General features: G+C 36.4%; 2 protein-coding genes across 2 annotated transcripts in view; one reads left to right on the top strand and one right to left on the bottom strand.

Moving 5' to 3' along the window:
* The window catches only part of LOC129282087 (uncharacterized), a 34,872-nt gene extending 25,147 nt beyond the window's left edge, over positions 1–9,725 (bottom strand). Inside the window, exons 1-2 of the mRNA XM_064112803.1 lie at positions 9,584–9,725; positions 208–798 (exon numbers count right to left, since the gene is read on the bottom strand). Of these exons, the coding sequence (XP_063968873.1) occupies positions 208–798; positions 9,584–9,644 (652 nt within the window). The 5' untranslated portion in view covers positions 9,645–9,725. The remainder of the gene's footprint in view (positions 1–207; positions 799–9,583) is intronic.
* A 1,403-nt stretch (positions 9,726–11,128) lies between these two features.
* On the top strand, positions 11,129–14,862 carry LOC129282088 (uncharacterized). The gene is made up of 3 exons (XM_054918023.2): positions 11,129–11,174; positions 13,250–13,373; positions 13,806–14,862. Exons 1-3 carry the CDS (start codon positions 11,129–11,131, stop codon positions 14,860–14,862), a joined length of 1,227 nt encoding a protein of 408 aa, XP_054773998.2.
* The last annotated feature ends 41 nt before the right edge of the window (positions 14,863–14,903 follow it).

The following is a 14,903-nucleotide window of genomic DNA, read 5'->3' as shown; positions in this document are numbered from 1 at the left end:
TGTTAAGTTATACTTGTTTATCCTTATGTCCAAGTTTCATGAACTAGGTCCATATATTTTGTAAGTTATGATGTCATTTCAAAAACTTAATCTTAGGTTAAGATTTGATGTTGACGATACCGCCGTTGCCGCCGTCGGAAAAGCGGCGCCTATAGTCTCGCTCTATTATACAGGCGAGACAAAAATATGCACAGAATTTTGTTTTACCTAGTGTTTCATCATTGACCTCAATATCAACTCCTTGAGTTCTGTATGTCACAGTATTTTCCGAAGTCTCTGACGATGGTGATATCATCTTAGGATTACTAGTCATAGTCACGGTTGTGGGAGGAGAACCTGAGGCTTCCGTAGGACCAGAACTTGTAGGTCCTTGGTGTGGTCCTGTTGTTGTCCTGCTTGTCCGTGGCTCTGTGACAGTGGTAGTGATTATGGGAGGCGGAGGTGATGTTACTAGCTCCGCCATGATGTCACTGATGCAGTTTGGGTTCTCCGACATCAGGGGAAACTCAGAACATCTTACTTCTGGATGACCCATGCACCCGCCACGGACCATGTAACATAATTCCTGACATGGCGGTATCTTCAATCCTGTGGCATCACACTTGGGAGCCACCAGACTACATACAAAGAAAAACAGGAGCTTGTGGCATCCCAGAACCTGGTATATTTCAAGGTTGCTTGAGTATATAGCTACAGATTGAGTGGCTGATAGGTGATCCAGGTAGTTTGGATAGGTTGTTGCATTGTAGGGAAGAACTCTTCGACAATTAGAGAAAGGTATTCCCTCACAGGCATACACTGAAAAGATAAACCAGCATATAAAATAAATAACCATAAAGATAGGTTTGTTGAAGCTCAATAAGTATGCACAATAACTGTACATGAATCTCAGCAATTTCTTTGATGATAGACATACATACACTTTTTAATTATTCTTTCAATTTCTGCTTTCCCTGTTTTTTTTTTATACTTTTCATTATTATCACTCTGGCTTGTAGAAATTTAATTTCAACTCATTTGTATGATAATAAAATTGAAAATCATGCTTATTGAAAAAAATAAATTATACAACTATTTGGAAGTCGCACTTATTTAGAAGTCCCTGGTGTCATTTTACATCAGCTTGAAACTATCCCTCCCTATTCTTCAATAAACAGGCATGTTATTTTTAAGAGAGGCTGCAGAGTCCTTTGAAGATTACAGAAGATTACAATAAGGAAGAGAAGAAGAAGATGAAGAAGGAGAAGAAGAGGAAGAAGAAGAAGAAGAAGAAGAAGAAGAAGAAGAAGAAGAAGAAGAAGAAGGAGCAGGAGGAGGAGGAGAAGAAGAAGATGAAGAAGGAGGAAGAATAATATAAAGAACAAAAAAAAAAATGATGAAAAAGAGTAAAGATGCAGGAGGAGAAGAATGAAGAGGGGGTGAAGAAATAGCATTAGCAAAATCACAAATCATACATGAAATCTGTTAAACATTTTTCTTCTCTAATGGAGCCATGACATTATACAGATGGGCCAGGAAGCACACAAGTCTGCAACAGAGTCTATCGTCCAAGGCTTCTGGCAATAGGTGGTTTCAGACCGCCTCGAAGTTCGCCAGTTCCAGGTATTCTCTGATCGGGAAATTTACCCCGATCAGAAAATACCAGGTATTTTGGCGGTCTGAAAGCAAACTACGCGTAATATCCCCGAAAGAAAATACCCGATAAATAGTAGGTACTTGGCGAAATTACGAGAACTTTCGCGGGGATTTTTCCAAGGTCGTGGGTATTTTGGCGGTCTGAAAGCAAATTACGGGAACTTTTAGCCCAGCGTGTCGTTGGGTGCGGCGCCGTGCATGGGTTGCTGCTGGGCTAGTGATTTTGAATTTCGCGCCTTGCTGCTTATCAGACCATACTGCGCATGCTCGTAACTTCAGGAACTTATCCCGAAGGGTATGTTTCAGGGCGGTGTGAATGCAGGAATAATTAATGGGTATTTTTCAGCCTAAAAAAGTTCTCGTAATTTAACGGGGATTCTTGTGATCGAGGCGGTTTGAAACCACCTAATGAGTGAAGTTCAAGGGCACTCCTACAGGACCCCTGCAAGGTCTATTATGATAGGGGGATATTCCTCATCTCAAAACCGGGAGTGAGATGATCGGACTAATATTGATTCAGAGTTCTACAGCTTCTGTTAAAATGCAATTACATCCATCGCAATGAAAAAGAGCTGAGAGATGAGATTCTCATCGATGGTAGAGTAATGTGGAGTGCTATCACTGCAAAATGGCAAATTAGGTAAAAGGGCAATATGAGCAGTTACCATCCCCCTCCCCTACCCCCCCAAAAAAAAAACAGAATGAAATTCCTTCATGTGCTGTCATATTTTGATGATTTACTGCAGAACATTTTTCGATCAATCTTATCATCCTATTTCGAAACTTTTGAATAAAGAGTATGTAAGTGAATTTAAGAAAAATTATAAACAAAATAAATACATAGGTTATAGTTTTCAAAGTGATTTCAATTAATTTGCAAGTCAATAAACCTAATGTTTTCAAACTTGTGTGTGTGTCCATGAAAGTTAATCAAAAGCATACAAAAAAAATCTGGCAGAAAAAAATCAAATGTGCTATACTGCTATACATAACCCAATATATATACCTATATAAATATTGTTTTGTTTAGATTTATTTTTATGTAACTTTGCCTTGATTAAATTTCAGAAAGAACAGATAAATGAACTGTATAAAGCATTATTTCAGCAACAATTAAGATAAAAAGAAGGCAATGAGACAGAATACTATTTCACTACATACATGTATGAAAGTATTATCATCATTTTATTTTAGTAAGAAATTCAGCATAAAATCTCCCCCAAAACCCAACCTTCTTTCTTCTCTTTTCATAAACAGGCCAAAAACTAGTATCACCTAAAACTAGCTACAATTACAAATTACTCATTGTGCAAATAGAAGAGAATTGACACGCTTGAACCAACTACCCACAATCACCCATTCATGACACTACATCAAAACCGCAGTCAGATCCCATCAAAAGAAGTCACTTGTCCCAAAGTCATTCGGATTCTTTTGAGCAAACATCCACCCCTTCCATCATCAAGCTCTTGATCGTAATGTTTGACGACATCCGAAGCGACAACAACAGCAATGTACAATTTGTAGGTTATGCACGGTTAACCTGAAATGTAAAGCTATTCATAACTTGCATTTGACTGAAACTGACATCAAAAGCATTGTGATTATATATGAATAAAATGGGAAAATATAGCTTTCCTTGCTTTTCAATTTGAAATCTTTCTAAAACGCAATGTACATGTACATATCATGAGTTAGTCACACCATAGGTCCATGGTCACACACTATTCTTTGGATACCAGGACAGTATTTACACATTTTAATACACATTTTTCAGTATTTGTGAAAAACAAATCAATCCATATTGTGGCACATATCTGATTTTATCTACATGTAGGCAACAGGTGTGAAATAAGTAGTGCAGCCATTAATGCAAAATTGTAAATAACTTTCTTTTATTTAAAAAAATGGTTGACGATTCATTTTAATGCCATTCAGTGAAAATGTTGTGGTTAATTTGTCTGATTTGAATTTAAAAAATAATGGAAATGTCATCAAAATCAGGTGTTGAATAATAAAATAATGACATTTCTTTCTTCTTTTTTTGGCTTGATTCTACAAAACATTTAGGCCTATATGCAAAATTCTGGCAGTATGAAAATGAGGGGCTGATGATTTCACACACTCACTATTTTCTTTGTATTTTATTTAGAAATATAGTATATACACAATTAACAGTGCATAATGACTTGAATTGCGATAACTGTTATATTTTCCTATTCTTTGTTTTCAATTCCCTAGAAAATATATCTATTTCTCTTCTGTGGGAATAAAACAAATGCTGACCTGTGCCTTGATTTCTGGCAATGTCAATATGAAATTCAATCCTAGCGCGCTAATATGCCTCATTATATTAGCCATATTCAATAACCTACTAGTACTTTGAGAGGTCGACTACCTCTTGAAATGACCCTTGGCTATGTTTTTATTGCATTTCATTTCACTGGTTCTCACTGTCTTATTTTTTTCCTTCAAATCCCTTTTGAAAGCTCCTGTATTGTTTTGTCTTATCTTTACTCTCCCATATTCATCTCTATATTTCACTCTCCCCAACCCATTCTCAGCTGCTCCCCCCCCCCTTTCTGTCTCTCTCTCTCTCACCCCCTGCAATAAAAATCGTTTATTCAAATTTGAATAAATTGAGGCTCACTAAAAGATTCTTGTCAAAATTAGTACATATATCTTATTTTTTTCTAGAATAACTTGTCATATCTATTATGATACGATAATTTGATAATAAGATAATTTTTAATAGAAATTCTATCACAATAAAGTGCCCCTCTGATTATTCATCTTTTCAAATTTGATTACATTATTCTTAAGAGAGGTCTTCCCTCCTCTTTCATTCTCTTGTTCTCCCTCTCCTGATCCTATTTCTAAACACTCCTCTATTACTCTCTCCCCCTCTCTTTCTCTTTCTTCCCATCTCTTTCTCTTAACCTTTCTCTCAGTTTTACCCCTTTCTCTCTGACCTAGCTTTCTAATTGAGTCATATCTTTTTTAGTTTCTGCCCTCAATAATATCTCACTTCTTTAATCAAGGTATTTCTCTTCTCTCCTACATCCCACACTTTCTCTTGCCATTTCTCACTACAAACTATTTTCAACCTTATCAAACAAACATCCACATGATGTGTGATTGTAAGAAAGTGAAAAATAATATTTGAAAAAGGTCTTACAGTGGAGTTCATACTTTGCAAAATCTCTAAGGTTATTATTTTTTGTAATATGCAAGTAGTATGATTTTTGGTTCATACCTCAGAGGGAAGTTTTAAAAACTATCTGGCGATAGCCACAAAGATAAATTTAGTGTTCATACAGCATAATACCAAATGTAAAACATGTAAGAAAAAATTAAGGGGAAGTTCACCCTGGTAATAAGTTTTAATAATTTAAGCAGCAAAATTAGAAAAATATAACAATGACATCATTTTTTTTTAAAGTCATGATGGGGGTTATTTTCTTACGTTTCAGTTGAATTTCTGTCATTTCAGGGGTGACCTACTAGATCACATTTTCCACAGGGTACAACCTCTGAGTAAGCTCAACTTTGGGGGTATGTTAAGATTCTGAACATTTCATGGGCGAAACTGCCTTCACACCAATATATTAATTGCTACCCCTATGCGTATATTTAATAGTATGATTAGTTTGGTACTGAGATAAAAACCTAATCTTATTATTGTAACCACAATCAAAATGGTAATACATTTCCAACCATAAAATAAGTTTTTTTTAGGGGGGTTCACTTCGTAAGAAATGGATTTCATTGCCAAAAATAGTCATAATGTTCCTCAAACAAATATCTGACACACAAAAAATAAGTATTAAAAATAAAAGTTATCAAGTAACCTGTCCACATTAGGTTATCCACATAAAAAAATAATGGCCTGAATCTAAGTACCTTTTTTTTTGGGGGGGGGGCATGCTAACCTTGAACCCCCTGGTTGTGCATTCCTGCTGTTAAATTTATGTTACTCATATTCCATATCATACTGCTACATGCATCAGAAATAATGCAAAAGAAACTTGTGAGAAGGTAGAGAACTGAGTGAACTATTAAGCAGAAGGGAGCTAGAATCGGGAGGCGGTGATAGATTGTACAGAGAGCACAGATCAACACATGGAGGTATGAGTGACTTGACTCTAATTAGTTTTTAATGCTGCAAGGGGAAAGTGATCTCACCTCTGCTATAAATAACCCCTCACAATCATCATCATATCTTCAGTCTAGACGTACACAGATTCAATTTCTCATTGCATGACCTGCAAAACCTACTTCTCAAGTCCAAGTACATGTACATACAATCTTGTACTAGAATTCCATTCAATTCAGTCCAGGGAGGGTTTCAAGAAGCATTTTGCCAGTGATTTTCAATGAGGAAATTTGCAGGGAGCCAATCAGATTCAGTGATTTCAGTAGCTTATAACAACTTTTCTGTGGAAATCACTGACTACCTGTTTCATGAAATGCTCCCCTGTGTCATCTTATTTTCTTGATTCAATCATAACATCAAGGGAAAGGGTTTCAATGTACATGGTGAAATTCAAAGCCTTGTTTGCTATTCTCATGGATGTCTTGTGGAGTGGGAATAATTCTACAATTACAAACTTGGGCACTCCTCCAAATCGCAGGGTCAATGTGAGGTGAGGGACTACATCACTATAGAGCCTATAGAGCTGATGATGGATCGTTAGAATATATGTTTTGACCGAGTTTCCATTAGTCCAAGTCCACAGACTTACATAAGCTCCAAGCTTTGTGCATTAGGTTTGAATGCATCAGCCTACAATGCCTTGCAAAGCTTATCTTTGTGTAAAAAATAAACAATTTTATTCTATGAAGGAGAGTAGAATTGAGAGCCATTTTTGTTTGAAATATACGCTGCTTAAAACGCAAAGGTGAGGGAGTAGACACAGAGAGAAAATGAACAATTAGATTGAATGCAGGGTGCAGTGGATTGAAATGTGTTTTGAGTTTTTAATACTGATTTGGAGTGACTAAAATGATCATTCAGATATCAGGGTGGTCACTGAAGTTCTTCTAAATTAATACATTTCCATCTTTTTAGTATTCAGCTCTTAAAGCTTTCCTGATGAAAACTGAATTATTATAGTCCAAGGAGTTTGGCCCACTAATATCAGAGTCCATGCATTGATAGTGGAATCGTAGCTTGGTCAAATGATTGACCTGGGTCATTCAGAAAAGGCTGGGTCAAGAAAGATCGACTGAGTACGCAACAACATCCATTATGTCTAAAAATAGGACCTCTAAATGGATTTTTATCTTGGCTTAGTTGCATGGTTCAGTATAACTTTCTAGGTGGAGTGAAATATAATTTAAAATTCCAGGGGGTCGATTACTTGATTAGCCATTCAGTATGACCATGTGAAATGGACTCCACTCCAGCCAGCCCTAATTATGCAGAGAGTCAAATTTTCCTTTGAGTAAAACATAGGCATGAAAGAATATATTGAACATGTGGAATAAAACAGAATATCTGTGTGGACAAATTTGAATTTATTGTTTAATATATGTACACACTGGTTCACAATATTACAGAATAAAACTCTGCTGGTGAGATGGAAAAAAATGGGAGTAGATTGACATAGGTATATTATTCAATTGTATTGTCAACCTAACAATAATTTCTTGATGGAAATTAAATTAAGCTTTGAAATTTAATTAATCTTGTACTAAGCCTATAATAAAAAGTAAATGTGCATTCCTACATAAATCCAAATGTCATACAATTACCCCCTCCCCCTCATGAGCCTCCTCAATATAGAAAAAAAAATGTAAATGATAATAATAAAGTGCATCTATGCCTGTACACATCTATGAAGGAAATAAAGAACCACAACTCTTAATCTTTTCCATCAAAACTAAAGAAGAATAACTGAGATATTTAGGTAATTAAATCATGACCCCTGCACCCCCCCCCCCCATCCTGTCTCTCTATCTTTCTCACTCCATCTTTCTATCTATCCACTCACAACCATGTCCGGTAAAAACAACACTCATTCCATATTGATTATATTCTGGGTAAGATCGCTCAAACTGCAATCAGAACTTGTTGACCTCTAACTGGAAGAAGATGCAGTCCTGCATGACCGCCTTCAAATCAATAAATAAAATGGGATTGCAAAATTCATAAAGAAAATATGCAATCACTGACATACTGTATCTGTACCTTAAAAGCTGAATCAGCTCCACAGAAAAACTACAAGGCATGATTATCATTAAAGTGACATAATGGTAGGAATTTTTTGTCTAAAATAAAATTCATAAAAAGGAAGTGAAACAAATCCCCTCATTATGTATACTGTTATTAATTTTCTCTCTTTCTAAAGCTTTTATCACTTTTCCAGTCCACATTTGTAAATTTCGGATACAGTGTGTATAACTGTGCAAAGATGCTTTTCATTCAATGTACTACCTCATCACTTTCTTTATGTGTTCTGTGTTTATGAACGCCTAGCTTAGCCGGGTAATATAGGAGCGCCTTGAGCACCTAACAAGGTGGATATGTGCGCAATATAAATACCCTATATTATTATCATTATTATTTATTAAAAAAAAATCAACAATTTTTTAAGTGTTTCCTGTCAGAAGATCATAAGGCTCTGCAGCAAAGAGCTGATCTGGGGTCAGTTTCATAAAGAGTTGTAATTGTTGTAACTTTGCCATTATGGCAACTACCATGGCAACCTTGATCCTGATTGGCTGTTGAGCCATGTTACCATGGTAGTTGCCATAATGGCAAAGTTACAACAGTTGCAAGTCCTTTATGAAACGGGCCCCAGAAGAAGGATAAATTTGCTTTATACAAAGTGATTTTGCCTAATCTTAGGATCTTTCTGGGGATGCCTAAATAGTCATAACATCCTGTGATGCACTTGACACTATAATCAAACATACCCCCCCCCCATCTTTTTACAAATTTAGGAATTATGAAACTTGATAATCTACATTTCCAGTTTTCAAGCTTAATTTGATTTTGAATTTTGATCATCATCATCTTTATCATCATTATCATGATCATCATGATCATTACAATCGTAATCATCATGATCATTATGATCATCATCACCATTACCATCAATCATCACCATCATATTCATCATCATCATCATATTCAAATCATACTAATCACCAACACCATCATTAACATCATCATGATCATCATGATCATCACAATCGTAATCATCATCATGATCATTATGATCATCATCCCCATCACCATCACAAACATCACCATCGCCATCATATTCATCATCATACTAATCACCAACACCATCATCATCATCATACTAATCACCAACATCATCATTATCATCATCATCATCATATTCATCATCATCATCACCATCATATCATCATCATCACCATCATATTATCATCACCATCATATTATCATCATCATCATCATCATCATCATCATCACCACGCAACCACCACACAGGACCTAAATTCTAGTTTCTGGACCACCATTACCTCAGATTACCATCATCAGTCATAACAATTATTACCCTAGTAATACTCCAAATATCCAACCTATAACAGCCAAAATCTGTCTGTTTGGAGGGGGGGGGTCTAATAATGGCCCTGCCACTGGCGAAAACCCCGAAACCTAACTTTGTCTTTGGTCTAAATTCAACCCCTCTCTCTCTCTTGTATTCTTCTCTGCTAAACACTTAACATACTGTATTTTTGTACGGCTTCCTAAATGGAATATGACAAATCGCAATTACCGCGGCCATCCATATGCATATCCGAGTCGTTTTCCATCCGAGGACCCGCCAGAGTCATAGGCGATTCCTAAAATATTCCTGCCGAAAGATCAGGGGAGCGGCTCACGCAATAAGCGTTCGAAAGACTGAGCACACGTCCTTACATTACTCATACTTTTAACTGAAAATAACTTAACTTACAATATTCCACTTACCTGAAGTGACTCCTATGGTATATCCAATTATAATTCGGCACAAGAAATGTAACGGTTTCATCTTAAAACAAGCTTTTGGAGAGGTGATTTGACAGGAATAAAACACACATATCTTGGGCTTCCATGCAACAAGCAGCAGACAACTTTTTCTGGCAGGCAAACTTACGTTGATAGAGCGCCAGCTATAGATAGCTGCATGCAATTTGACGAGGTGGCAGGGGGTGTAGAATATGCGGTGGATGGGATTGTACCATAGGATTAAACTAGAGATTTCTCGTCACTTTAGATTAGGGGGTAACGAGACTACCTCTCTCAATAGTTGCTGTAAAAAAATCAAATACGATGGGGGCTCCAGGGATATCCACCCATGGATTTTCAATGTTGAATTTTCATTTCAAATACTAGATAAGGGAAACGAAACGAGTAACATAATCAATAAAAAATGATAAGGGTTTATGTACGTGGTTTGTACCTACTTCGAACACTATCAGTCATATATCCATTGTTGTGTTAAATTGGATTAATTTAAAATATCAAAATAACCAGATGGCCACTTGTGTAACGCTACTGGCAGCGGAAGTTTGAAATAACCAGTAAATACAAATTGTCATTCCCAGCCTATCATTATCAATAACCGGCTTTCCGGGTTGACCTTCACTTAATAAAAATAACAAGAAAATGAAACGCTGGTCCGTGTTATTTTCTGATTATCGTTTCATTTAGGGTGACAACAAGTGAGTGTTCATAAAAATAGATATAAAATGGTAAAATCCTGAAAAGTATAATAAATACATCTCATAGTATTCTTCTTTTGCTATATACAAGATGGGATCTCCATTGAAATTTATTTACACTAATGATTAGAATTAGAAATAAGGCAAAAAACATTCAGAAAAAAAATTAAAAATGAAATAAATAAAGAAATCAGTTTGAGAAGGCACCCGCCGGCCATAGGTCGGGAAGTCTCTATTATGATTTTTCAAGTAAGTCCCCCCCCCCAAAAAAAAAAAAGGGGGGGGGAGGAAAAAAAAGTGATCCAATTGAATACAAAAAGATCATACAATCACAATTGACATTCATGAGTATGGCATCTTTTTATATTTGAATTTTATTCTGACCTCCTCACTTTACCGCCGATCGCAATTTGAAATAATACATATTTTCCGGATTAACTCTTAAGGAAAAAGTGGCGCTATTTCGGATAGTTCCGAATGAAACATTTATTTCGGTAAATTGCCAATTCGTCTACTGCCAACTCATCACATGGTCTACCTTCATTTAGTCTAATGCCATTCCGTCCATCAACACTTCGTCTAACAACCATTTGGTCCAATAACCTTTTAGTCCAATCATCACTTCGTCTTATCACCAGTTCGTCTATGACCATTTCGTCTTGTAACCAGTTGGTCTAATACCCATTTCATTTCAATCATTTTACCAAATTAACACTGGATTCAATTAAACCAAATGGTATATGGACTGGGTGGCTATTGGACCAACTGGTTATTAGACGAAATGGTGAGTGGACGAAATGGCAATTAGACCATGTGGATAGTGGACGAACAGAATGATGGTGGACCAAGACGAGTTGGTAAGTGGACGAATTGTCATTAGACCGATTGGAAATAAACCTTTATTTCCACTGAGTGAAAGCTAAACATTTAGAAAGATATTTCTGCGTCGTTTTTAATTTAAATATAAAAGCACTGGTATATCAATAGTTTTATATTTTACAGGGGGCACTAAAGCATTCATTTTCCATGGAAATGCATTTTAATGAGGAAAAAACATATTTTAATCTTCAACACCAGTGCTTATTTTGCATATTACTTAATTTTCAGAATTAATTACGTTACGAAAATGTCGATTTCTTTTTCATATTGCAAAAAAAGGGGCCCTTAAGTTTTTTTCCACATTACTAATGCTTTCTAAAAGTATGGCACATAATCTTGAAACAATTAAGGCCTTTCTATTAATCAATCCTAACAATAAGATGGGGAATCGAAGAGAATAAGAATTCTTAGGAAGCAGCGGCGTGATAAGCCACAAATTTTTAAAAAGTTGCGAGCGAGCAAAATTTTTGCCTTTGGGATACAGAAATCAAATTTTGTGATAGATTTTGACATAATATTCATAAAGTCATACTGTATCATTATTTCAACATTTCTTTTTCTTCCTTTTTCTCCTTTTTCCCTTTGTCATGATTTTTTTGGGGGTCCATGCGCCCCATCACCCCCCCCCCCCCCCATCTGTACCGCCAGTGTTGGGAATTATAAACTTTGCCACCATTACAATATTTTTTTCTCTCTCGATCTCTCTCATAATAAGAGCTCATCGTACAGTTCAAAGTTCAAACCTTTTCATCGATCACGATCGATCTCTATCGGTGATTAGTGCGCACGCGCAAGAATGACATCATCCATTGTGACGTCACACATATGATGGCGCATACTGCGCAGATATAGGCCGAAAATATTTTTTGCGCAGTTCCTAGCAACAGGTCCATTGCAAATAAATGTCTTTACGTAATTCTGTATAAACGATGAATCATATACGTCACATACTTTGCAGGATTAAGGCCGAGTCTTAGAAATATTTAAGGAAGGGTAAACTTAGATTCCAGATTTTGTTTCCAGAATGCTCTTGTAAAATGTATCAATATTCTTCCGGCAAGGGAAAATGTACTCGGAGATCAAATAAAATATAGAATTATGTCCAATGACAGTGGAGAAAGAGGTAAGGCACTTCGAGTTAAAATCAACTCTGTAAGAAATATTTCAGGTCAACGCAAATTATTTTCTATTTCATTTTGATAAAGCACATAAGATGGGACTCAAATATATATAGTCGGGTAATAATAGCCATACAACCCCGTAGGGGAATTTCTGTAGAACAGTGTAGTTTTTATCATAAGTTTATTTGGTGATATACATTTACCCGTGTTAATGTAATGTAAGCAAATTGATCTAATCATTTAATTATTATTTGCTGATTAAAGAAATGTTTGAGATTGAAGACAGGATTTCTCTGCCAGAAGAATAGATAAGCGCGAAACTATATTTGGTAGATAAAACGTTTTTTTTCATAACTTTGCTAAAAAGTGCTAAAAGCTTAAATAGAATTGTGTACCCAGTCCGATAGGATGCGACAACAAATGTACTCGGGATGACTAGAATATTGAGCATGAAAACTCTTGTTTGAATACTCACCAGGGAGTGGGGAATGTGCATAGGACCCTACTTTGTGTGCTGGCGAGCCACAATCCGATGACTGGGGTAATCATAAAGTATTCTTAAAGCGCCGAAAGCTATATAGAAATCGTTTCAATGTTATAGGACAAATTAATATTTAAAATCTGATTGCTATCATTCTTGATTTTTTCTTAAACTTATCGAAAACGATGTAACGTTTCTGGACAAGTCATCTGCCCTTTTACTTCTATTGATATTAATATTATTATTAACATCATCATTATCAATATTATTATTATCATTATTATTGTTATCAACATCATCACCATCAACATCACCATCATCATTATTATTACTTTAATTATTATCATTTATTTATTAATATTGTTAATTTATATATTTCTATGGGGGGGGGGGTTGCAGTGAACCCCTTTAGTCCATTTTTATTTCTCTCTTAAATTTCTTAAAAATTCAGATAATAGACTGAACTTGGAAGATCAGGTAGCTGATATATTCCAGAGAGCACAGAGCGGCGAGCCATTTGGAACTAAAGACGACGTCAACGCTCTCATAGATAAACTCTGCGATCATATTTACAGGTATAACACTGAATGTTTGCACGTGATTTCAAACGATTTGTTATACAGTGTTAAAATAATGCTAAAAATGGTCTGTGTTTTCTTACCTGTATATGTATTAACTTGGCCTGAAGCCCTGAACTAATAATTTGCCTTTTCAAATACAATTTTGAAAGCAAATGCAAAATTGGTATTTCCATTACATTTTTTTAGTTTTTCATCTCTCTCTCTTAGTTTAATGAACAATGATGAATTGGTTTCTTCGCTTTATTTCTTTCCCTTTTATGTTCCTTTCAAAGAGGACATAGGGACGCATTTCGTAGTGATATATGTCATCATAGTAGAAGTGTAGAACATGCTACTACATAGGCTCTCCACCCTTTTCACTTTCATACGTGGAACTAAATTTTGTTTAATCATCATCTCCTGATGTTTCTGAAATTACTTCTACAGGAAATTGCTCGAGGAGAGCTGGTGTCCATGTGCTCGACATTCAAAGATTAACCAAAGCCTTACAGAGAATCTAGAAGATCCGAAAATTGATGACGAAGAAGGTTATATGCAACGTATTCGTAGAAAGGTATTGGAGATACTTTCGGACTACCTCGCCACTTTCAAGAGTCAACTATTCTCGAAGTACGGATCAGAACCAACCGATCAGTCAGATATAAAGGGAGAAGACAAAGATACTGTGAGTGGATGTGTTTCTGGTGAACCAAGCTCGTATACAATGGCAAACACTGACAGTTTCTTAAGTCGTGTGGAGAAAAATTCTGGAATTCATTCGGTCACTAACACAAATGTCTGCGGCAATAGCTTATCAGATATTTCCATCAATGATTGGGTGAGCGTTGGGCGATGTTTGTCACGTGAGAACTACTTCGACCAATCACCGCGCTTATCTGTTTCGGCTTCTCCCGCCACTTCGAGGTGGGGTGCTGATCTCGAAGCAGAATGCAGCTTTGGCGCCTATCGTAAGACGCAGTCATGCACAGCTGCAGCAACATCAACCGAAGTCCGAACCGAGCACGAAGACACCCGAAGGCGCCCTCAAGGTGCAAACTATGTGTTGTCTGAAGTTGAACAGAACACGATGACGAGAGAGACCTTCAAGAAAACCTCAAACAAAAAGCTAATTAAGAAGAGCCGGGGATCAATGGAAAAGCAGCAACAGAAAATCGAATCCTCGCCGCTTTTAACGGAAAAAGAAAACTTCCATCCAAATCATTTTCGGTACGACAAGGACTCGGTCAATGACAAGGGCACCAGTGTCAGACCAAAGGCGGGTGCTGCTAACGGTGACGGTAACAATGGCACCAGTTCCTTAGAAAAGCCGGAAGTCCCAATGAGTTACACCGGTGGAGTCCCAACACATCTTTATTACAACAGAGGATCGGCTGATTCTGTTACTCGAAAAAGAGCAAGCAACAAATCTCCTGCGATGGCGAAGATGAGGAGGAAAGCATCCGATGTTGTACAGTTTTTGAAGCTGCTTCGAAAACCTCTATAATCAGACAAACGAACTTTAGTAGGTCTATATTGGAGTATTGC

Source organism: Lytechinus pictus, chromosome 18, assembly GCF_037042905.1.
Source record: "Lytechinus pictus isolate F3 Inbred chromosome 18, Lp3.0, whole genome shotgun sequence".
Classification (NCBI taxonomy): domain Eukaryota; kingdom Metazoa; phylum Echinodermata; class Echinoidea; order Temnopleuroida; family Toxopneustidae; genus Lytechinus; species Lytechinus pictus.
The sequence above is the reverse complement of the archived record's forward strand: the minus strand, read 5'-3'. Positions and strand labels throughout refer to the sequence as shown.

What these genes read in the sequence shown, in the direction of transcription:
- LOC129282088 (XM_054918023.2), top strand. Translation starts at nt 11,129, where the DNA reads ATGTGGATAGTGGACGAACAGAATGATGGTGGACCAAGACGAGTTG. An exon ending in TGGTGGACCAAGACGAGTTG is followed by an intron (nt 11,175 to 13,249) that starts GTAAGTGGACGA and finishes TTAAAAATTCAG; the next exon opens with ATAATAGACTGAACTTGGAA. An exon ending in CTCTGCGATCATATTTACAG is followed by an intron (nt 13,374 to 13,805) that starts GTATAACACTGA and finishes TTACTTCTACAG; the next exon opens with GAAATTGCTCGAGGAGAGCT.